We start from the raw sequence: 24,193 nt of genomic DNA, 5'->3' as shown, positions 1-24,193 counted from the left end.
ACAAAAATCATAACCAAACCCACAAGTTGACAAACATAGAGTTTGTGAGAATATGTCACTATTCAGTAACTTAGAAATCAAGTTCGTTTGGTACTTTCTGAACTATCAAAAAGTATCTATCGTCATTGATACAATATTCATTGAGTTCTGTTCCAAACCTTTGCATATAGTTAACTCAATGTTGTGTGTGTTTGTTATTACAAGAGTTAAAAATATGTGCGCAAAGCTGTGTTGGCATATTTGTATCAAGTCAATGCGCTGTAATGTAGTGATTAGTGAACATTAAGAAAAGCATTTTTGAAAGGCATGCGAGTGACATATTGCGATCATGCTTCGTAGTGGACAAAACCGGATCGTATATCAAATGATATAAAATAATTTTATCAGGATTTCTTTTCGTGTCATCTGTGAAAAGTAAAAGGTTTTGTTTCTACATCGAACGTGACTGAACGGTGATTGGAATTTTGGAAAAGCTAGTGGTAATATAAAGAAAGAGAATATTCATGCACGTGTTATTTATCTAGTTGTTTGTTTTTGTCGCTGTCGTGTATCGGTGTATGTGTTTGAAATTTTGCATTATTTGCTTTAATAGAAGAGGCAAATGGAGAATGCGTGTGTATATATAATTTGGTACGTTATTAAGTATTTGCGTGTAGACATTTATTACGAATTAATTGGCCTATAACGTAACCTTCAGAAGCTAGCTGATGATATACAAGTATAAAACTCCAAATCATTAATATGGAGAGATTCGGAAAATGGAGTAAAGATTAAGCACAAAAGAATCGAGATCTGTATTCTTAATAACCCTATCTCCGTTTATACCATCAAACCAAACATTGTTAATTTTTTTAATTAAGGTTTATTTTTTGAAAGTAAGAGAGTTTTGGGCACAAAGAAACATCATCATTATCTAAAAAGAATTATCTTTCATTTTCTACCAAATATGTACTTGTCAGAGTAGGTGAACATGTTAAAGCATTTTTTAAACATGATGACCTTTTGATAGTTATCTGTCATTCCCAAAATATTTATTTCTATTTTGATAGTTAACAACAAAAACTATTTTGTCAAATCTGAATCTGGTGGTGGTATAGAAAAGAGAGTATATAAACGACCAAATTAATGAACAAAAATAATCAGAAGGACTAGGTATGCAAAATCGGGAAAAGTAGCCTTTTTTAGGGCAGATCTCTAGTAGTTTAACTCCAAAGTGAAACCAGACAATGTGATTTTCACTTTAATCTGTACGACCTCAAACCCAACTCTTTTCTGCAAACAAAATCTAATAAAAAGGCTTTTAAAATGGCATTTACACGTAATTAATCCGAAATAACGAGGGTAAAACAGACAAATCGTTGTCACCTCACCTCTGTAACTCTGTTTATATTTCTTTGACCTTCTCTCTGCACAGATCCCCTGAGCTCTCACCTCTCTAATCTCGAGATCCGCCGTTAGCTTTGTGTCCTAAACTCATAGCTCCTGTCTTTTTCTTCTTCTTTTCATTTGTGTTTAGAGAAGGATCTTCAGATCTGGGTCTGTGTTTCTCTCATTTGGTTAATCAAGGTATATGTTCTTCTAAGTATTATTGTAGATCTATCCGTTTGATGATTCAATTGATCTGATCGAGCGTTAACGCTTATCATCTAGCTGGTTAGAAAACGTTTTTGTTTGGTTTGATTAGTACAGATCAAGACAAATGTTACATTTACATGATTCATCTAGGACGAATGTTATATAGCCTTTTTTTTAAATCAGACGCATGTAGCTCTAGCATTAATCTGATGGGACCAAAATGAATCTTGATCATGTAGTAGTTACCACCAATGCACTCATTTTGAAAAAAAAACAGCAGCATTGAATAATTATTATTAATTTGTCTTTAAATGTTTTAATTAGTCTTGTCTTTGGTGCAGGTCAGCATGGCGTCAGCGACTGAGAACCAATGGCTCAAAGGAAGAGTGAAGGCTGTAACCTCCGGAGACTGTTTAGTGATCACCGCTTTGACCCACAACAGACCTGGAGCTCCACCGGAAAAGACCATCACTCTTTCTTCTCTCATGGCACCTAAGATGGTGAGCTTACTCTAAATTCCAAAAAGTCAACTCTTCTGTGCCTCCATCATTAATTCTTTTTTATTTATTTTATTTTCCATTGTAGGCTCGTAGGGGAGGTAAAGATGAGCCTTTTGCATGGGAGAGCAAGGAGTTTCTGAGGAAACTCTGCATTGGAAAGGTGCCAAAAGTCTAAATACCTTACTAATTTGTCAATGTTCAAGAAATCGATAGGCGATTATAAAATCGTTTCGTTTAAGTCTGATTTGCCCCTAGACCGATTTTTAGAACACTCCCAATTGTACACAATATAGGTGTTATGATTGAAAATATTTTTCTCATCTTACTTTTGCATGGGAAAGCAAAGAGTTTCCTAAATTGGAAAGGTGCCAAAAGTCTAAATCCTTCTACTAATTTGTCAATGTTCAAGAAATCGATAGGCGGCAATTAGGCCCTTTATAGGGGATTATTGATTTGCCGTCTAGACCGATTTTTAGAACACTGCCAATTGTACACATTATAGGTATTATGACTGACAACATTTTTTCTCATTTTACTTTTTTTTTTTTGTTATTTGAACAGGAAGTTGCTTTCAAAGTGGATTACAAAGTGGAAGCTATTGCTGGAAGAGAGTTTGGTTCTGTCTTCCTCGGTAACCAGAATCTAGCAAAGGTTGTTGTTCAAAATGGTTGGGCAAAGGTTAGGGAGCAAGGTCAGCAGAGTCAGGGCAAAGTTAGTCCTTACATTGTAGAGCTGCTACAGCTCCAAGAGCAGGCTAAGCAAGAAGGCTTTGGTTGTTTCAGCAAGGTTAGTCTCTCTCACTCTCTTCCTTACTTACATTCTCCAAATCTTTTAGTTTTTTAAATTAATTTTATTATGGATTTTACCAGGTTCCTGGTGCTGCTGAGGCATCTATCAGAGACCTTCCTCCTTCTGCCATTGGAGATGCTGGAGGCTTTGATGCAATGGGGCTTCTAGCTGCTAACAAAGGCAAGCCTATGGAAGGTGTTGTGGAGCAAGTACGCGATGGGAGTACTATTCGTGTTTATCTCCTTCCAGAGTTCCAGTTTGTGCAAGTACGCGATGGGAGTACTATTCGTGTTTATCTCCTTCCAGAGTTCCAGTTTGTGCAAGTCTTTGTTGCTGGAATCCAGGTGAGTGATTAAACTTGACATTTTTAAACATTTAAGATGCAAATCATGCAACAAAGTCAGTCAGAAATTTTTCTTTTAATGTTAGTCTCCATCAATGGGAAGAAGAAACACAAACGGAAACGTTGTTGAGACGGTTCCTGATGAGTCTAACAATGGAGATGCCTCGGGTGAGTCAAGAGGTCCTCTGACGTCAGCTCAGAGACTTGCTGCCTCTGCAGCATCTTCCGGTGAGGTTTCTGCTGATCCATTTGGAGCTGAGGCCAAGTACTTCACCGAGCATCGTGTTCTTAGCAGAGATGTAAGTTTTCTTCATGTTTATTTGTATTTTTTGCATTTGGATTGATCTTAATTTTTATGTTGAATTTTGCAGGTTCGGATTGTTCTTGAAGGTGTTGACAAGTTCAACAACCTGATTGGTTCAGTCCATTACTCTGATGGAGAAGTAGTTAAAGACTTGGGTTTGGAGCTCGTTGAAAATGTATGTGCTTATAATTTTAAGCAATGTTGTTATTATTATTATATGTTGCTAACAAACTTAATGACTTTTACTTAGGGTCTTGCTAAATACGTTGAATGGAGTGCTAACATGATGGAGGAAGAAGCCAAGAGGAAGCTGAAAGCTGCTGAACTCCAATGCAAGAAAGATCGTGTGAAGATGTGGGCAAGCTATGTTCCTCCAGCTACAAACTCTAAGGCACTTCATGACCAGAACTTTACCGGAAAGGTAAACATAAATTCCTGTTTAATTACTGTCTTGTCTCTATCTTTTGCTTGTTTAAGTGATTGGTTCTATCTTATCTTTTTAGGTAGTGGAAGTGGTGAGTGGAGACTGTGTTGTAGTTGCTGATGATGCTATCCCATACGGGAGCCCGGCTGCAGAGAGACGTGTCAATCTTTCGAGTATCAGATGTCCTAAAATGGGTAACCCACGTAGAGAGGAGAAGCCAGCTCCTTATGCTAGGGAAGCTAGAGAGTTTCTGAGGCAAAGGCTTATTGGCAAACAGGTATTGTGTTAAGACTATATGCATTCGGTTTGTTATCTTGGTTTAGATAACCATATAATAAAGATTCATTTTAGATAACTAGGTCCTTTCTGACTATGAATAGAAAGTTTAATTTATCAATTCCAACTTGAAGAGTAATACTAGAAAAGCTTAATTCATTTTTCTCCAATTCTCTTAATTAGGCATGCGGTTTTGGTTAATTCGTTTTTTTTTTGGGTCGAGTAGTTCGGTTTGGCCGAATTGTACACAAAAAATCGGTTTTCGGTTAGATCGGTTTCAAAATTTCCTATCAAACTTAACTGAAGTTTCTACATTTGGTTAGTTTTTTACATTTGGTTAAATTTCGGTTTTAAATTGGTTAAATTTCGGTTTTAAATTGGTTAAAATTTGAATTTTTTTGGTTAAGTTCGGTTCGGATTTTGGTTAGTTCGGTTTAAGGTTTCAGAAATTTCTATCAAACTTAACCGAAGTTTTTTCATTCAGTTAATTTTTTTTGTTTTAACTTGGTTATTGCCTATTGGAGTTCCAAAAAAACAAAAAAAAACTTGGTTAAAATTCAAAAGAATTGGTTAAGCTTAGTTATTTCAGTTAGTCCGGTTCAGAATTTGATCGGTTATTTAGTCTTGATGCATTATCATATGGTATTCATTTGCCTTTACACAGGTCATTGTTCAAATGGAATACTCAAGAAAAGTCACACCAGCAGAAGGTGCTACCACAACTGCAGATAGGATAATGGACTTCGGCTCAGTGTTCATTCCATCTCCCTCCAAAGGCGACACCGAGGAAGTAGCTACTGCATCAGCCATCTCCGGCACTCAGCCAGCTGGAGTCAACATCGCTGAGCTTCTCCTGTCACGTGGTTTCGGAAACGTGGTCAGACACAGAGACTTTGAAGAGAGGTCAAACCATTACGATGCTCTTCTCGCTGCTGAATCTCGCGCTCTCTCTGGAAAGAAAGGAATCCATTCTGCTAAAGAGGCTCCAGCCATGCACATCACTGACTTAACCGTGGCCGCGGCCAAGAAAGCTAAAGATTTCTTGCCGTCGCTTCAGAGGATCAGGAGGATACCTGCTGTTGTGGAATATGTACTGAGTGGACATCGGTGTAAGCTTTATATTCCAAAGCTGACGTGTAGCATTGCCTTTGCGTTCTCTGGTGTTAGATGCCCTGGACGTGGAGAGCCTTTCTCGGATGAAGCTATCTCTGTGATGAGGCGTAGGATCATGCAGAGGGATGTTGAGGTAAGCTAAACAAATCTAAACTTACATTTAATTTTTCTCTATTCTTTTGCTAATAGTTTGTTATAAACTTTACATAGATTGAAGTTGAAACGGTGGATAGAACCGGTACTTTCCTAGGATCAATGTGGGAGGGGAGGACAAACGTGGCGACGGTTCTGCTTGAAGCTGGTTTAGCCAAGATGCAGACTAGCTTTGGTGCAGACAGGATTGTTGAAGCGCATATTCTTGAGCAGGCAGAGAGAACTGCTAAGAATCAGAAACTGAAGGTGACATTAGTATAATACATGCTTTTGGTTCATAGATTATGTTTGCTAAACTGTTTTTTTTTTTTTTGATCTTTTTGCAGATTTGGGAAAATTATGTTGAAGGACAAGAAGTCTCAAACGGAAGTACAACCGTGGAGACTAGGCAGAAGGAGACTTTGAAGGTTGCTGTTACAGAAGTACTTGGAGGTGGTCGGTTCTATGTTCAATCTGTTGGAGATCAGAGGATAGCTTCTATTCAGAACCAGCTTGCTTCTCTGAGTGTTAAAGATGCTCCAATCATTGGATCCTTTAACCCCAAGAGAGGTGACATTGTGCTTGCACAGTTTAGCCTTGACAACTCCTGGAACCGTGCAATGGTAAGTCTTAGGCCTGAGATTTTTAACCGAACCGAACCGAAATTTCGGTAAGTTTGGTAGGTTTTCTAAAAAAAATTCGGTTTTCGGTTCGGTAAACGGTTATTTTGGTTTTCTTCTTAATAAAAAATTATACCTAAACCATACCAAAAACCCAAACCGAATTAACCAAATTTTGAACTGAAATAACCAAATTTAACTAAATTTATCCAAAATTATAACAAAATTAAACCAAAATAAAAGACTTCGGTAGAATTTTTCAAAAACCGAACTAACCAAGTACTGAACCGAATCGAATTTTATTTCGGGTTAATTCGGTAAGATTTATGTTTAACTTCCGAACCGAACTACCTAAACTAACCAAACCCGCAGGCCTAGTAAGTCTAGTCCACTTTCTTAGTTTCTGTGCTACTTATTCATTTAATCTTGATACCTTCATCTCCAGATTGTGAGTGCACCCCGAGAAGCTATTCAGTCACCAGATGAGAAGCTTGAAGTGTTCTACATAGATTATGGAAACCAAGAGTTAGTCCCTTACAGCGCAATCCGACCAGTTGATCCTTCTGTGTCCTCAGCACCAGGGCTAGCTCAGCTATGCAGACTTGCCTACATAAAGGTTCCAAGCTTGGAGGAAGACTTTGGTCCTGAAGCTGGAGAGTATTTGCATACCGTGACGCTTGGAAGTGGTAAAGAGTTCAAGGCAGTGATAGAGGAAAGAGACACGTCTGGTGGTAAAGTCAAAGGCCAAGGCACTGGAACTGAACTTGCTGTCACTCTCATTGCTGCTGATGAAGAGATCTCTGTCAACGCTGCAATGCTTCAGGTAGGTTTCCTCTCACACCTTTGTCTCTATAGAGTATTTCCAATAATATGTGTTTCTGATGATGATGATGATGATGAACACAGGAAGGAATAGCGAAAATGGAGAAACGTAGGAGATTTGAGCACAAGGACAAGCAAGCTGCTCTTGATGCTTTGGAGAAGTTCCAGGAGGAAGCTCGCAAGGCTAGGACTGGGATCTGGCAGTACGGTGACGTGGAATCAGATGATGAGGACACTGCTCCGGCTAGGAAGCCTGCTGGTGGTGGTCGCAGGTAATAATGGTAATCGATATGCTGGTTCAAAGGGACCATGACGTAGGAGGGAGACAAGTGGTTGGTCGGTTTCTCTTAAGGTTTTAAAGACATGTCATCAGACCTTTTTTTTGTAACGTTTTGGACTATAGTTATACTTTTTGAGTTTTAACGAGAATTTCCTATGTTTTTTTTGAGCAAAAACGAAAATTTCCTATGTAGGACTTGAAATAAGAGGAAGTTTGAACTATGCTTCAACAGTTTTTTTTTTGAAATACTTTTTACAATCAGATTTAACTGAATCAAAGTATACAAAAAACTCGTTACAACATTGGCGTATGTTGCTGCGACTTCGACCAATATTGTTTTCACATCACAAATGGTTTGGCCTCCTTCGTTCAGCACTTCAGCTCTCCTTTTTCTTCTAGTTTGTAGTCAGCTTTCCTCAAGATGATCCCTCCTTAGCTCTATATAGAGAACATACATTGGTAGTTTCATCTGCTGGCTAAAGCCTACACGCTTGTTTTCTTCTCAGTTAGGAAATGGCTGCGCTTTAGCCATGGAGTAGCCTATTCATTAAATTTTCCAATGAAACCAAAAAATATAATATCATTTTAACTTATAAAATAAAAATGAAAGATTAGATAGAACTTTTTAAATGTTCTTAAACCTTACTATTAGGCCGTTACATTTTTCTTAATTGTTTATACTCTCACAATCAGCTAAAACATAAAATATTGTGTATATAAAATGCTCAGTACTTTTCTATCGTTTTATATTTGAGTAATGAGTTGTACATTGAGTTGTGATCAATATTTTATAAAATTGCAAAAGAAATATCCACCATTTGCGATAAGACGTAGCTAAAGTGGTACAATGCTTTCTCGATGAGGAATTAAAAATATAGTGTTATATTGATTAAAATGTGATAAATTGATACGAGTTGAACTGGTGATGGATGCTTACTAGCTCCCACTTTAATGGGACTAGTGCTTATTCGACATGATTATTGTCCATTGCTATTTTGTAATAAAATAATCGTAAAGAGCTTTACGACTTCTATATAAAGAAAGGCCTACATTACACATTAGTTAAATGTATATATAATCATATTCGGATTCATTTTCATTCCTATAGTTCGTAAGCAGTGATGTTTCCAAGCTAGAATTGATGCGAAACTCTTAAACTGTAGGTTTTAGGTAAAATGCATCTAATTTTTTTTTTGCACATACACTATACAGCCAACATTTGAATTATCGTAGCTTTGTAAACTGAATGAGTAAATAATTAATTCTACAAATATTTTCTCATTCTACAAATATTCTCCAATGATTGTTGTTGTTGCGGCAAAAAAAAAGTTTACAAATTGATACAAAACTCTAGTACGTTGGATGAACGGATGAACTAAGTGGTCCTCGTATGACCCATTAAACTGGACCACCTTCATACACAATGCATATTTTAATTTTACGAAAAGAGTGGCTGGTTTATTTGTAATCACAAAAGGATAATTTATTATTTTCTAGTGGAAATGACGACATAAAAAAATATATATATAACCCCTCTTGTGTTTTTAATCGTCACTGAAAGTTATAGAACCAAAAACGAAGAAGAACAAATATTTGGATGAAGAAAAAAAGACAAATGACATGTTGCACCACAAATTTATAATGAGAGCTAGCTAGCATCTAACATTGTTTTAAATTGTTATTTGAGATTGTAAAAGGGGATGCAAAGCAATCGCACTATGACGCGCATGTGGTCTTTTATTACTATTTCGGTTTGCTAACTATTTAGATAAATTTTTTCGATGCAAGGATAAGATTATTGGTTTAGCAAAAAAAAAAAAGGATAAGATTATTGATATAGGGGATTCTTTATATTATACTGGGCACTGGCATACGTATTGTATTTCATACTGACACGCTTAATTCTACACCATGCAATATTGCAAGCTGGATTTCTTACAAAAGTAAAACATGCACATTATTGAAGTGTTCATTAAAATTATACGGAAGTTAGGTATAACTTTGATAGAGATCGATCCCTTGGGGTTTAAATAAAATTTAGCAAAACATATTCTATAGTTTTATATTTAAATAACAATAGCAAATAAATTATGATTTGGATATGGGACCAAATGAAGTATAAGTATTATAAATATAATGGGTTGAGGATAGACGTAGGAGGAGACTGGAAGAAACACTAAACATTTTATATCTTTTCTTGTCACTCACCTGAGGAAGAGAAAAAGATATGGAGGAAGAAACGGATCAAGAAGACGCCGTTAAGAAGCTTTCGAGCTACGGTTAATCGGAGTTAACTCAGTTCCGTTATCTTTCTCTGTTTTGGTTAACTGAGAAATGATGCAAACGGCAAGTCATCAGAGGCAAAGGGAAGGCTACGCCTTTCTTCTTTTCGTGCTTTCTCTTATTTTTTTCTGTATTTTTCTTCTCCCGGTAAACTCTCCGGTGATGTGTTGATTAGTGTGACAAGAAGTATTCTGATTGCTTTTAATAGCTTGACAATATTGTTGTTTCTTATAAAACTATCTATATAAAGTTAAAAGTTGCCATTCAGAAGTTTTTTTATTGCTTACATTGATTGATACTATCGATTCTACATCTATCTAACATCTTTCTGAGTTAGCTAACAAACCTTGACGTATGTGAAATAGTTTGAGCCGGTCCTGTGTAAATCTGTACAATACAATATACATAATTTTACAACTATAGTCCGAGAAATATAGTTTTTAACATGTTTATTATATAAAAAAGTCTAGTTGAAATGCATAAATCTTTTAGCTTTTTTTTTCTTTAAATGTGTATATATACGCTTATTTGAAATCAATACAACACATACAAAAATGTTATAAATCCAAACGTGCAGTCAAAATATACGTTCCAATATGAATGATCAAAAACATTACCGTAAGAAACTGAACCAATCAACATTAATTTGAGAAATGAACCAAACCGTAACTTTAATCCATCCAATATCCATTTTGAATATGTAACTTTACAGAGTTTGACTCTTAGATCATGACCACATCAACGAGCAAACGTATTACAGCAGGTCTTGTTTCTGTTATCTCGCATAATCTAGAGCTCAAGAGTCAAGAAACGATCCCTTGCCAACAAACAAAAAGAATGACTACTCCCAAGAAAAAATTGTATTTGGCTTAATCAAGAGCCATGTTTTTCTTCATAGCTTCATAAACAATGTATGTAATGCTTGCAGCTGGAACCACTTTAAGAAGATTAGGTAAGAGTCCTCTGTAGAATCCTCTCAAACCTTCACCTCTCATCGTTTTCATAAACTCTTGTCTCATTGTCGTCTCTGAACTATCCGCTTGCATCCTGACAGGACAAGAATCAAACTTGTTAAGCAAGAAAAAAAGATAAAACTTTTGTAACTTGTTAAGCAAGGAACAGAACATAAAACTTTTGTTAACATTTTTTACCTTGTTCTTACAACCTGTAAAGGGTAAACACATGATGCTCCGAGAGCTCCTGATGTCATTCCACAGCTCAGTTGTATCAGAGGACCCGGCTCTGCAAAATTTGAAATTATTTAAAGAACAATCATCTACAAAAAAAAACAATAAGAATCCAAGGGCTTTTGATTCTCTAACCGGTGTCTTGAAGAATGTATGTTCTAGACAAGTCTTTAAGCGTCTCATAAGCAGCTAGATCGATTCCAGCATAAGGTATAATCCCAATAAGAGAAGGAAACAGACCCTTATAGAACGCCCTAGGCCCCTCTCTCACCCATATATCCTTTGTAAGCTTCCACAGCTTCGGCGCCTTCCCACCTTCACTCACACAAGTCTGCAGCCTCGTCTTCACAAGATCCATAGGGTAAATAGCGGTCTGAGCCACCGCGCCAGCCATTCCACCAGCCAAAAGCCTCGCGCTCGTACCGATATCACCTCCCTCTCCTCCAATCATAGGCTTCAGCATCTCGTAAGCGCAGAACTTAATGGCGCTCTCAGGAGCAACCTTCATTACATTCAAACCATTGCCTCTGAAGAAACCTCTCAACTTATCTTCTCTCCATATCTTCTTGATGGTTGGGAGGACCCCTGCGTGTGCTCTCTGAACTTGCAGAACTACTTTGAGGCGATCAAGAGGCGCGGTTGCGGTTCTGGATACGGCTCCGGCTAGTCCTCCTGCGAGAAGGAGCCTGCTTCTTTTGACATGTTTGCTTATACCGTCTGGGATAACGGCTTGCTCGCCAATGTCTATCAAACACACCCTTTCCCAGTGATGGTATATGTTCTCAATGGTGGCTTCATGAGGGTATAACAAGAGAAAATCTCTCCACTCTTCGAATGTTATGGTTCCGTTGTTGTCTTTATCAACATGCTCCACGAAACGAGCGAGCTCCTCGTCATCTATTTCAATACCTACAAGAATATAACTGTGGGGGCTTATGTAGGTTTGAGATACTCAACAATCAAAAGCAAAAACATTGAAACCAATATTCAAGAAGTCTTTAGATGGTAATTAGATGTTTTATAAGGGGATTATTGATTATACGGATAGAAACCGATTTTTTTGAATGTCTAAAACCGATTTGAAGACTAGGCGGAAGCTGTCTAACCGACTAGGCAGGAGCTGTCTAGACTGATTTTAGAATACTGATTAAAACATATTCACTGTAAACAAACTACTTCAATGCCTAAAAGAACATAACTGTGGAGCTAATGCAGGTTTGACATACTCAACAATCAAAAGCGAAAACATCAAAACACAATGTCCAAGAAATCGCTAGATGGTAATTAGAGGATTTATAGGGGATTAGTGATTATGTGGATGCTTAGACCGATTTTTTGAACATCTAACCAAAAATTGTAGGTTTAAGATACTCAACAATCAAAAGCGAAAACATTAAAATACAATGTCCAAAAAAATAGCTAGACAGTAATTAGACGATTTATAGGAGATTAGTGATTATGTGGACGCCTAGACCGATTTTTTGAACATCTAAGCAAAAAATGTTGATTAAAACATATTCACTGTAAACAAACTACTCCAATGCCTACAAGAACATAACTGTGGAGCTTATGCAGGTTTGACATACTCAATAATCAAAAGCAAAAACAATAAAACACAATGTCCAAGATATAGCTAGACAGTAATTAGACAATTTATAGGAGATTATTGATTATGCGGACCGATTTTTTGAACATCTAAGCAAAAATTTGTTTCCTTTAGACCCAATTTGGGTCTAGACAGGAGCTGCCTAGACCGATTTTTAGAATACTGATTAAAACATATTCACTGTAAACAAACTACTTAGCCATCAGTACACTATCAACATCCACAAGCTCAATAAAGGTTCCAACTTTACATGACACTATTAGTACCAGCCTTAACCAGAGCCTCCAAAACAAGCTACTAATTAAAACATACTCACTGTAACCAAACTACTAGTAGAGATAACCGATCAGTACACTATCAACATCCACACATTCAATAAAGGTTCCAACTTTTACACGACACCATCACGTACCAGCCTTAACCAGAGCCTCCCAAAGCTCCTCCGGCAAAATACACCCGTTGTGAGCAACATCAATCGCCTGGAAGATCCTGTAAAGCTCGAGCTCCTTGGCGTCAATGTAACGACGAAACTCGTGGTAATCCACGCGCCCGTCTCTGTTGGCATCACAGACTCTGAACAAATCCCTAGCGTACTTGTACTCGGGTGGAATCTGAAGCGAAGCTAAGCCCTTTTCGATCTGGGCGTAGTCCAAGAACCCTAAGCTCGAATTGTCGAAGAAATCGAATAGGCTCCGGATTCGAATCTCTCTCTCCTCGCTGGTCTCGCGTAAGGCTAGGAGTACGTGGTCCATCGAGATTGATGCGGGCTTCTTCATTGGGTTGATTGAGATTCGATTGAGATAAAGGAAGAGTCTTTGAGCTTTTGAATGATTCTTACGGATCGTTCATGTTGGGGAGAGAGAGTTTTGGATTTGGGGTTTGAAACGACGGCCGGTGAAGGAGGCTCCGGCGTCGTTTTGTTAACCGGGAGTGACGGTCCTAATCTCTTTCGCTCTATCTTCTTCCCTCACCTCTGCTTCTTCCTCTGTATATCGCGAGCAGGTTTTCCACGTGTGATTCTATACGGCACGTGCGGAATTAGTCGAATTTAAACCGGTCGGGTGTGTGTGCGTGTGTATTCGGTTTGAGTCAAACCGGTAGGTAAATTGTACGTGTATTGTGGTTTGATCATAACTCATACAGTAAGTTATAAACAGTGACTCAAATTATTTACGAGTCTTGTTCAAAATATTTATGGACTCTATTCAAAAAAATATCAAAGGTTTATTTAACGATGTAATAGAATAATTTTAAAAGTTTATAGCTCTATTTTATATATTTGACGTCTAGTTTGAAATTATAAACTTTAAATTTAGTACTATATCTAAAAATTTAAACTTTAAAACCATAATTTATATAACTGTTTTCAAAATATTCTTAAATTTAGTGTTATTCTTCACGGCACGTGTGAATTAGTCCAATTTAAACCGGCCGTGTGTATTTGGTTTGAGTCAAACCGGTAGGTAAATTGTACGTGTGTATTGTGGTTTGATCATAACTCATACAGTGAGTAAGTTATAGAAAGAAAAAAAGAATGTCTGACCGTTAGTTTTATTTGTAACGTAAGAGACGGGAGAAATTGATTTTAGGTGGTTCGTAATTTGGTTAGCTATGTTCTTGGATCGGTCGTTCTCAGCAAGAGAAGCAGTAATGTTGTGTATATTTATTATTTGTATTGAGACTTTTCAACAACCGACCTTAGCTCAGTTGGTAGAGCGGGAGACTGTAGTCTGTGACAGATAATCTCTAGGTCGCTGGTTCGATTCCGGCAGGTCGGATTTTTTTGTTGTTGTATAAACGCTTTTTCACTTATATTTTGCCATTTCTGTACGATATCTAATCTTGCATTGTTTTGTTTTATCCCCTGGGGCTTAAAGTGCAGTTTTCTTGTCGCTCTAATTTTGGAAAGTGAAACTTCAAAAGAATCATATAATGGCTTTTATTACTGAATATTCGGCTTTTCTTCTATGAAAAAGAAAAGTGCTTTCATTACTCTACTGGCTCAAGATTCACTTTGCTTAAAAAAAAAAAAAGATTCACTTTGCTTCTTCTTTTTTTACAGACATATTCTTTGTTCCCCATAATACCTGTTTCACAGACAAACCAAAAAGTTATGATTCTACGTGTTTCTCTTTCAATACAAGGTTCATGCTTTCACCGACGAATATCAACAGCTCTCACCGTGACTACGAATCAAATTAATGATTTTATACCTTCTTTACACTTTTAAAACGTGTATTACGAAAAAAAGTTTAAATGCGGTTGTGAAATAAGACGGACTATTTGGGGGAACTGAATTTGGTTGCGCTGTATACAATGAGTGTGAGCAGTTAGGTAGCGATTTATACATTGATAATGATACTGCATGTAACATACGTATTTTTATTTTATTTTGTATGATAAGTAGTACGCATGCACAGTTTGCATACGTAGTCTTTAGGCCAATAAGTTTGAAAATAAAGTGGTTGAGATTTGTGAGAGCTTAGAAGGCCGCAAAGGTTGAAAGGGAGGCGCCAGGCCCGCGTGCGTGCGGGTGCGACCATCCCCCACTTTCAGGTGTCGATCCACTTTCATATTCTGTCTGTCGGGATGATCGATAATAATTGTATTTATGTTGTAATACTTTGAATTATTTTGTAAGGAACGGTCGATATCTGAAGAGAGAGTTACACTCAGGGACACAATATGACTTTATGTATCGCTGAGAGACACATAGTGAAGTTGAGACACATTCTGTGGACAGCTGTATATTTTATGACATAATTAACCCTGCTTTTATCTAAAGAGAAGTATGTTGTAACTAGATATATGTGATAAAGTGAATTGTTTTTGGACCACATAATTAGAAAAATTATTTTTTTTTTCATTTTTTTTGTTTCTTCTACGGGACTGAACCAGTTTCTCTTTCTTCCACCTCCATTATCACGATCCCCCTTTCAATCACCACCTCCATCATCATATTCATATCTACCATCGCCACCTCCTCCACTATCTCATCCACCTCTGTTAACACCTTCGTTTTAATTACCACCTCCATTTGAATCACTATTTCGATATCTCGTCTATCTCTCTTACCACTTTCGTCCACCACCAAGAGCTCCATTTGCAACTCTTCTGGTCACATCAACAACATCAACACAACCACTGACCATGAGATCTCCGTCCACAACTCTTCCGACCACATCAACAACATCCACACACACAACCATCAGATCTTCGTCCACAACTCTTCCGACCACATCAACAACATCCACACACACATTGACCAAGCGAGCTACCATCACCTCCATTAATCACCACCTCCAGTATCTCTTCTCCCTCTATTACCATTTTCGTATCCACCACTGAGAGCCTCATCCGCAACTCTTCCGACCACATCAAACAATATCCACGCACACATTGACCAAGAGAGCCCCTGATCCAATCCACAACTCTTCCGACCACATCAAACAATATCCACACACACATTGACCAAGAGAGCCACTGTCACCTTCATAACTACCATGTCTCCACCGCCTCCACCACCTCCACCACCGCCTCCTTCGTAACCACCACCGCCTCCACTATGGTATCCACTGCCATCTCACCACGGTGTCCACCACCGCTTCCATGGGACTAATCGCCTCCGTTCATAGCTACCACCACCTTATTCATAGCCACCTTCGCTTCCATAGACGGTAGAGAAGACCGATAGATGTATGCTTGAGAATATAGATGGAGAAGATGTTGGCATGGAAAAAGGGGTTAGGGAGAATTTTGGATCGAGAAGATTACGGTTCGTTTCCAGAATTTGATACGATGATAACGCGAAACCTAAATTCAGATTTGGGTCCAATTTCAGGTTTTGCCTTCTGGATCTAGAAGAAATCGGGAGAGAAATAAATTAGGGTTCATCTCACCGGTGATAGATTTGTGAAGTAAGGGGAAGAAATAAGGTCATCTGTTTTGTAAATGGTTAAAATTTTAAGATTTTGTAAAAAGATAAAAATAAGATATCGGTTTTGGTTAGTTGGGTTGGTAACGAGTTTGGTTAGTTGGATGAGATTTCTAGTTAACTCAAGATGTCACTTCGTTGAGGGTTATTTTAGTAAACTTAGCATAAGAAAGTGTGCTAAATATATAATGTGTTTCTTAGTGATATTGTAAACTCAACTTGTGTCTCTCAGAGTAAATATTTCATATCTGAACTTCACATCAAAGAGTTTGAGTATAATTATTAGCAATACTATGACATGTTTGATCGATCACTTGCCATGCCTTTGTATTACATGCCAAAATGAAATATGTTTTTAAAGATTGCTAAGAAAATTTAAGCAAAGAATTAATCAACAAAAATCCTGACAAATAATCAGGCTAGGGATAATCTATTTTATTAGGCAAATAGTCATCTACTAGAGAGTGATCAATAGTTTTTTTTTTTAACTACGATTTTTCTATATACTATTTTATAGGGATATCTAAAACAAAACCGGTACTGAAATTGTGAAGTCTTTCTGAAAATTAATAATAATTTTATTAAAATCTTTTTAAAACAATTTGAAGTTTTATTTATATATATTAAGTCAAAAAATATTAAGAACCTAAAACAAATATTTCATTTGGTTATACCTAAGACCGGTTCTACAATTCTAAGAACGATTTTACGATTGGAACAGAAGAAAAACGGTTTTGTGTAGTATGGGTTTAGCGTAGACGAAGGTGTAACTCAGCGCCACATCCCGCGTGTCAATTTTAAAATACTTAAGAGAATATAATGCCTTTGAAGTTCCGCGAGTGTGTCGAAAGTACAAATTTTTGTTGGCGGCTGAGATTCATATACCAATAAGAAACACGAATAAGTCAACGGAAAGGTTCCAAATTGTGAAAGAGACAAAAGAAAGAGGAGACAACGCGTTGGTCGGAAGGTTTTTTAAAATAACGAAATCCATGATCATAACCATCATTTCAATTGATATATGAAAGACGAGGCCCTAAATTACAAAACGAAATCATATTGTTTCATCTGAAACACATGTACATTGAATCTAACTCGAAATGGTAACGACCTGCTTTTGATTATATGTGTAATACATTTATGAATTTACATTATAAGTTGCCTATATCATTGTGACATTGTACTGTATACCATAATAAAGTTTATTAATGAAAAAAATTTGATAAAAAAAATGTGTAAAAAAATTAATAAAATAAAAGACGAGAGAAATTAAAATTATTAAGAGGGATAAGAAAACATGGGTCAAAGGGAGTCAACCACTTTGGATTGACAAAATCAATGACTTACAACAAACATTTGGGGAGTCTGTCTTGGTCAAATTTTCATTGTTGTTACTTGTATGTACCAGTACCTTAAAAAAAAAAATTGGCTTGTCAAAGTCTCATTATACTGGCTATGACAGAAAAATCAAGACGTTTGGGACCTTGACTTATATTGGAAATACATTCTAACTGCGGTGGACGGTGTTATTGGATAATAAACGTGATTTTATATTTGTTTTGATCATCTACGTTAGACACTCCGAATGATATATCCGCTACCATCATCTACTGAGAATCAAACCACTGAATAATATGTATGCAAGTGTGTGCTTATTTGAGGCTACATAACATTTAAGGGTAACATTTTTGTATATAGCTATGAAAGTAAACCCAAGTCCAAGGGTTGGTAACAAAGAACCTGAAAATTCTTGAAAGAAGAAATAAACAAAATGATCAAAAACAACACACGCAAAGCATAGTGAAAAAAAGATACAAAACATTCAAGGAACATATGATCTCCTCATAACAAGTCGATCACCCGAAAGCCCTTAATTATTTATATGAGGATCTCAAAAACCCGAATAAGGAGAAGAATCTCCAAAATGCAAATATCTGGTGTAATCTTCTTGTGGCCTTGAAGATCCACCAGAAGATGAAGAAGTTGTAGTAGATAATGTCTGATGATTATACATTAAGCCTCCGGTTTCCCCACCGGCCATATCATAACTTAATGCATCGTTACTATATCCCCCTTGCTGAAGATATTGGTTATAGTAGTACTGGTTATCATATGGTGTGGGTTGTGGATTGGAGTAGTAAACTTGATTGTTAGAAGAGAAATAGTTTGGTAGACCAGTAATAGTACTATTACTGTTACTTACTAGTTGAGCTCTCTCAGGGAAGTTAAGTTTGGCTTTGCTTCCTTTGAACTTAAGAGCTGCTTCATCATAAGCTATGGCCGCAGCTTCAGCTGTCTCAAATGTCCCAAGCCACACGCGTGCTCCCTTTTGTGGATCCCTGATTTCGGCAGCCCATTTTCCCCATGGTCGTTGCCTTACCCCTCTATAATGTCTCTTCCTCAAGTCTCCTTCATACAATCAAAAAGTGGAAAATATAACATATCATCATAAACTATCTGTTACTTGCAATATATGCTAGCAAATCTAGCTTTATGTGCATATACCTAATCCTTTTTATTTATACCTTGGTCTTGTTTAGGAGAAATAGGTTGGGTAGAATCTTGTTGATTATACTCATCAGAGTGATGTTGATTATCATCATGAGTACTGCTTTGGTTTCCAATGACTTGAGTCAAGGCTGAGACCATGGCACGTGTGTCGTATTGGGAACGGTCCGAGAAGAAAGGAAATATGTTCTCCTCATCTTCAGTTTCCTTCTTTTCTGATTCACCGGCTCGAGAAGGCCTCTTCCCATAATTCCTCTGATTCGCCATCTTTTCAGATTTCACTTAAATTATAGTGTTTTTAGAAACAAAGAAGAAGAAGGAAATTGGAAGAAAGATATTAGTTAGGGTTTTGTAGTGAGCGCAATTCTGAAGGTATTTATAGAAGGATTTTTGTCTGTGTGAACATTATACAGACAAAAAAAAAACACAAAAACAAAAACGTAAAGCTGAAGTTTTGCATATGCTTTGGAAATTTATTTAGTTTTCTAGCTATCGTAATATTCGAGACACATAAATCATGCACTTATATTAGTGTACTTGTTAAAACAGTTGAAACGCGTGAAAAAAAAACCTTTTGAATTTTGATTTGCTTATAGCAGACAATGCAATGCGTACGTGTGAATCTGAACAAAGATTAGTGCAAAGCTCTACAGAAGAATTAAAAACATATGAACGCAATAAAAAAGGATCCAAAAGGGCAAAAAGAGAGGAAATAAAGAAGGAAAATGCATGCATGTACATATTCTTTTTTTTTTGAACTTAACATGTACATATTCTTTACTGGTTTCTTTTCGGGAACTCATGCATGGAATCGAGGAAGAAGACAAAAATAACAAAAAGTTCTATTTTTTTGAAGGTTTTGGTTTTAAATACAAATATATATATATTCTCTGAGGAATAAGAATCAATAAAATTGTTTATTAATTAAATAATAAAAAAAGAGTTACGGGCGTCAGTACGTGTAAGTAGGATTTTTTTTTCTGAAGTAGAAGATTCTTTTCTTTTTTTTTTGCTAACAAAGATTTTTTTTTTTTTTTTTTGGGACAACATTCTTTTTTTTGTTTCCTAAAAATACTTTGGATAGAGACTGAAAACGAAAATTAGTTATATGTCCAAGAGATGTGTACACACGGATCACTAGCTTAAAAAGAAAACGTGTGAACTAAACATTTGTTTTGGAGTCTATTATTTATTACAAGTAGATATACGAACTACGAAGATGCCTTCTAGTTTCATCTATAGCTTGGAATGATAGTTCAGTTTACACTGTATGTATAGTTATGTGGAAGCTTGATCCAGTGATCATCTAAACGGTTTTTATAAGTGCACGTGAAAAAGTAAAGCAGATTATTACAATTTGTGAGTTCAATCATGGCGTAAGTCATGTAAAATCATATGTATGACGTACGAGTTAGACTATCCATAAACTGATAAATATACTCGTGTTTTTCGTGAAAGATAATTAAATCATTAGTAATGAAACTTAGACGCGTATTAAATTGACTGTAAGATATTTAAGTTTAACAAACGCATCCGTCCGAGCATGATTATCCGGTGAACCCTTTTTTGGGTTTCTAATTATTTTTTTATCTGATTTTAAAAAAAATTTAAATCGCACAAATCACTGACCGCCGCGTATCGGTGGAACCCGTAAACAGTGCACAAAATCCATCTGAAACGATTCTCAACTCACCTCTTCTGTCACCGTTTTAAAAATATTGGTGTAGCCCACACACACCTTTTTGCCTAAAAAACCGTTTTACATACTGCAATAATGCTGCTCTAAGGAGAATTGGGCTACTAATTTATTTGCTCCAAAAGGAATTGGGGATTGACTGATGAAATGGTCATAGATTACTTAAATATAATTTTGTTAATATAAGTACGTATTATTATTCTAAGAACATTTTTAATGTGTTACTATATCTTTTATTTCAAAATAAAGTAACTTTAAAATAGTTAATTAAGTTTTATACTATTCCTAATTTAAAGTTAAAAATGGAATGATGAAAAAATAAGATTACTCCAAAATGGAATAAATCCATTTTTAATTTTCTTTTAGAGTTAAAAATAAAATAGAATTAAAATATATTTTACTACAAATGAGTTTTAGAATATAAAATGGAATAGAGTTGAAATTGTTATGACCGAGGGTTTACATAAGTTGCCAACCAAAATTGAAAGAAGCACTAGAAACCAACAAGAATAAGAAAAGCATTGCCCTCAAGGGTAAAATGATATGGCATACGTATATAAATCAGTATATAAAGAATTTACCAAAAACTCAATATTTTCGTAGAGGATTAACACATAAATTTTGCGAAAATTTCAAAAAAATTGACATTATTTTTTAATGCATAGTTGCATCATGCACTAACATATGATGATGTTTAAAGAGGTTTGGAGTCATTGTTATCTCCGTTTTTTAAGAAAATAGCGATTCTACAGTGGTTATTCCACCTATTTAGGGGGTATTATAAAGTTTTACTAAATTAATTGATTAACAAATTATAACGATTTCCATATTCCATAAAAGAGAGTTTAACTTACATTTATTCAAAAGTAGAATGTGGATAAAAATTTGAAAACAACACTAAAAAGTTTAGGCTCCAGTATATAGAACGTTTAACGTAAAACTCAATATTTTGTATGGGTTTATACATAGATTTTGAAAAAAATCAAAAATATAATAATATTGTTTTAATGCATAGCTGCATCCTAAAATAACATATGACGATGGTCAAAGAGGCTTGAAACCTTTGTTGTCTATGTTTCTCTAGAAAATAGCGATCTTATAATGGTAAGTCCACTAATTTAGGGATGACATGAAGTTTTGAAAATATTAATTGGTATAAAATTAGAAAGATGCTCATGTACCATGAAAGAGAGTTTAAATAACATTAGTACAAATTTAGAATGTGGTTACAAATTTTAAAATAACGCTAAAGATTATAGGCTTCAGTATAGAAAACATTTACCAAAATCTAAATATTTTCGTAAGGGTTGTTAACATACAGATTTTGAGAAAATTTCAAAAAATTTAACAATACTGTTTTAAAATAACGCTAAAGATTATAGGCTTCAGTATAGAAAACATTTACCAAAATCTAAATATTTTCGTAAGGGTTGTTAACACATAGATTTTGAGAAAATTTCAAAAAATTTAACAATACTGTTTTAATGCATAGTTGCATCTTACTAAATTAGTTGATAAAAAAATTATAACGATTCCCATATACCATGAAAGAGAGTTTAACATACATTAATACAAAGGTAGAATGTGGCTAGAAATTTTAAAACAACACTAAAAAGTTTAGGCTTCAGTATATAGAGCGTTTAAACATAAAACTCAATATTGCATATGGGTTTATACGTAGATTTTGAAAAAATTTAAAAACATAACAATATTATTTTAATACATAGTTGCATCCTAAACTAACATATGATGATGGTTAAATAGGCTTGAAATATTTGTTGTCTATGTTTCTCTAGAAAATAGTGATTTTTTAATGGTAAGTCCACTTATTTAGGAATTACAAGAAGTTCTACAAAATTAATTGATATAAAATTAGAAAATGCCCATGTACCATAAAGAGAGTTTAAATAACATTATTACAAATTTAGAATGTGGTTACAAATTTTAAAAAATAACGCTAAAGATTATATAGGCTTCAGTATGTAAAACATTACGAAAAACTCAATATTTTCGTATGGGTTAACACATAGATTTTGAGAAAATTTCAAAAAAATTGACATTACATTTTCAATGCATAGTTGCATTATGCACTAACATATGATGATGTTCAAAGAGGTTTGAAGTCTTTGATATTTCCGTTTTTCAAGAAGATAGCGATTTTATAGTGGTTATTCCACGTATTTAAGGAGTGTTACGAAGTTTTAATAAATTAATTGATAAAAAAATTATATACAATGAAAGAGAGTTTAACATACATTAATACAGAGGTAGAATGTGGTTAGAAATTTTAAAACAACATTAAAGATTATAGGCTTCAGTATATAAAGAATTTTCCAAAAACTCAATATTTTCGTAGGGGTTACACATAGATTTTGAGAAAATTTCAAAAAAATTGACATTATTGTTTTAATGAATAGTTTCATCATGCACTAACATATGATGATGTTTAAAGAGGTTTGGAGCCTTTGTTGTTTCCGTTTTTCAAGAAAATAGCGATTCTAGAGTGGTTATTCCACCTATTTAGGGAGTGTTATGAAGTTTTACTAAATTAATTGATAAAAAAATTATAACGATTCTTATATACCATGAAAGAGAGTTTTACATACATTAATACAAAGGTAGAATGTGGTTAGAAATTTTAAAACAACACTTAAAAGTTAAGGCTTCACTATATAGAGCGTTTAACGTAAAACTCAATATTTCGTATGGGTTTATACATAGATTTTGAAAAAATTAAAAGCATAACAATATTGTTTTAATGCATAGTTGCATCCTAAACTAACATATGATGATGGTAAAAGAGGCTTGAAACTTTTGTTGTCTATGTTTCTCTAGAAAATAGCAATGTTTTAATGGTAAGTCCACTTATTTAGGGATTACATGAAGTTTTACAAAATTAATTGATATAAATTTAGAAAGATGCCCATGTACCATGAAAAATAGTTTAAATAACATTAATACAAATTTAGAATGTGGTTACAAATTTTAAAATAACGCTAAATATTATAGGCTTCAGTATATAAAATATTTACCAAAAACTCAATATTTTCGTATGGGTTAACACATAGATTTTGAGAAAATTTCAAAAAAATTGACATTACTTTTTCAATACATAGTTGCATCATGCACTAACATATGATGATGCTCAAAGAGGTTTGGAGCCTTTGTTATCTCTATTTTTCAAGAAAATAACGATTCTATAGTGGTTATTCCACCTATGCAGTTTTACTAAGTTAATTGATAAAACAAATCATAACGATTCTCATATACCATGAAAGAGAGTTTAACATACATTAATACAAAGGTAGAATGTGGTTAGAAATTTGAAAATAACACTAAAAATTTTAGGCTTCAGTATATAGAGCGTTTAACGTAAAACTCAATATTTCGTATGGGTTAATACATAGATTTTGAAAAAATTCAAAAACATAACAATATTGTTTCAATGCATAGTTGCATCATAAACTAACATATGATGATGGTCAAAGAGGCTTGAAACCTTTGTTATCTATGTTTCTCTAGAAAATAGCAATTATATAATGGTAAGTCCATTTATTTAGGGATTACATGAAGTTTTACAAAATTAATTGATATAAAATTAGAAAGATGCACGTGTACCACTTAAATAACATGAATACAAATTTAGAATGTGGTTACAAATTTTAAAATTGCTAAAAATTATAAGCTTCATTATATAAAGAATTTACCAAAAATTTAATATTTTCATAGGGGTTAACACATAGATTTTGAGAAAATTTCAAAAAAATTGACATTATTGTTTTAATGCATAATTGCATTATG

General features: G+C 35.0%; 3 protein-coding genes and 1 non-coding gene across 6 annotated transcripts; 2 read left to right on the top strand and 2 right to left on the bottom strand.

Annotated features, from left to right (window-relative positions):
* Positions 1-1,311: 1,311 nt before the first annotated feature.
* Positions 1,312-7,399, top strand: LOC106380503 (ribonuclease TUDOR 1). Of its 3 annotated transcripts, none has more exons than XM_048747140.1 (15): positions 1,312-1,566; positions 1,917-2,075; positions 2,161-2,235; positions 2,637-2,861; positions 2,945-3,073; positions 3,131-3,208; positions 3,294-3,506; positions 3,579-3,686; positions 3,762-3,932; positions 4,015-4,212; positions 4,876-5,457; positions 5,535-5,723; positions 5,804-6,079; positions 6,522-6,899; positions 6,983-7,399. In XM_048747140.1, exons 2-15 carry the CDS (start codon positions 1,923-1,925, stop codon positions 7,172-7,174), a joined length of 2,967 nt encoding a protein of 988 aa, XP_048603097.1. In that variant the 5' UTR covers positions 1,312-1,566; positions 1,917-1,922; the 3' UTR covers positions 7,175-7,399. The 3 variants fall into 3 exon arrangements, with proteins under 3 accessions (XP_048603097.1, XP_048603099.1, XP_048603098.1); XM_048747142.1 differs by having other exon boundaries at positions 2,945-3,103; positions 3,161-3,208; XM_048747141.1 differs by having other exon boundaries at positions 2,945-3,115; positions 3,173-3,208.
* Positions 7,400-10,127: 2,728 nt separating this feature from the next.
* LOC106380502 (calcium-dependent mitochondrial ATP-magnesium/phosphate carrier protein 3) lies at positions 10,128-13,267 on the bottom strand. The gene is made up of 4 exons (XM_048747144.1): positions 12,667-13,267; positions 10,784-11,557; positions 10,613-10,703; positions 10,128-10,508 (listed from the first exon to the last, which is right to left on the bottom strand). The coding sequence occupies exons 1-4, from the start codon at positions 13,028-13,030 to the stop codon at positions 10,331-10,333; spliced, it is 1,407 nt and encodes a 468-aa protein (XP_048603101.1). The 5' UTR covers positions 13,031-13,267; the 3' UTR covers positions 10,128-10,330.
* A 679-nt stretch (positions 13,268-13,946) lies between these two features.
* On the top strand, positions 13,947-14,032 carry TRNAY-GUA. The gene is given in 2 exon segments: positions 13,947-13,983; positions 13,997-14,032. It is a non-coding gene; the product is annotated as a tRNA-Tyr (tRNA).
* A 1,961-nt stretch (positions 14,033-15,993) lies between these two features.
* Positions 15,994-19,707, bottom strand: LOC106379136 (ethylene-responsive transcription factor ERF115). Its single transcript, XM_048747145.1, has 2 exons — positions 18,714-19,707; positions 15,994-18,597 (listed from the first exon to the last, which is right to left on the bottom strand). The coding sequence occupies exons 1-2, from the start codon at positions 18,961-18,963 to the stop codon at positions 18,080-18,082; spliced, it is 768 nt and encodes a 255-aa protein (XP_048603102.1). The 5' UTR covers positions 18,964-19,707; the 3' UTR covers positions 15,994-18,079.
* Between the last annotated feature and the right edge of the window lie 4,486 nt (positions 19,708-24,193).

This window comes from Brassica napus, chromosome A2, assembly GCF_020379485.1.
Source record: "Brassica napus cultivar Da-Ae chromosome A2, Da-Ae, whole genome shotgun sequence".
Classification (NCBI taxonomy): domain Eukaryota; kingdom Viridiplantae; phylum Streptophyta; class Magnoliopsida; order Brassicales; family Brassicaceae; genus Brassica; species Brassica napus.
This window is presented reverse-complemented; position numbering and strand designations above follow the sequence as displayed.

What these genes read in the sequence shown, in the direction of transcription:
- LOC106380503 (XM_048747140.1), top strand. Translation starts at nt 1,923, where the DNA reads ATGGCGTCAGCGACTGAGAACCAATGGCTCAAAGGAAGAGTGAAGGCT. An exon ending in CTCTCATGGCACCTAAGATG is followed by an intron (nt 2,076 to 2,160) that starts GTGAGCTTACTC and finishes TTTCCATTGTAG; the next exon opens with GCTCGTAGGGGAGGTAAAGA. An exon ending in ACTCCTGGAACCGTGCAATG is followed by an intron (nt 6,080 to 6,521) that starts GTAAGTCTTAGG and finishes CTTCATCTCCAG; the next exon opens with ATTGTGAGTGCACCCCGAGA.
- LOC106380502 (XM_048747144.1), bottom strand. Translation starts at nt 13,030, where the DNA reads ATGAAGAAGCCCGCATCAATCTCGATGGACCACGTACTCCTAGCCTTA. An exon ending in GGAGGCTCTGGTTAAGGCTG is followed by an intron (nt 11,558 to 12,666) that starts GTACGTGATGGT and finishes ATATTCTTGTAG; the next exon opens with GTATTGAAATAGATGACGAG. An exon ending in TTACAGGTTGTAAGAACAAG is followed by an intron (nt 10,509 to 10,612) that starts GTAAAAAATGTT and finishes TTGTCCTGTCAG; the next exon opens with GATGCAAGCGGATAGTTCAG.
- LOC106379136 (XM_048747145.1), bottom strand. Translation starts at nt 18,963, where the DNA reads ATGGCGAATCAGAGGAATTATGGGAAGAGGCCTTCTCGAGCCGGTGAA. An exon ending in TTCTCCTAAACAAGACCAAG is followed by an intron (nt 18,598 to 18,713) that starts GTATAAATAAAA and finishes GATTGTATGAAG; the next exon opens with GAGACTTGAGGAAGAGACAT.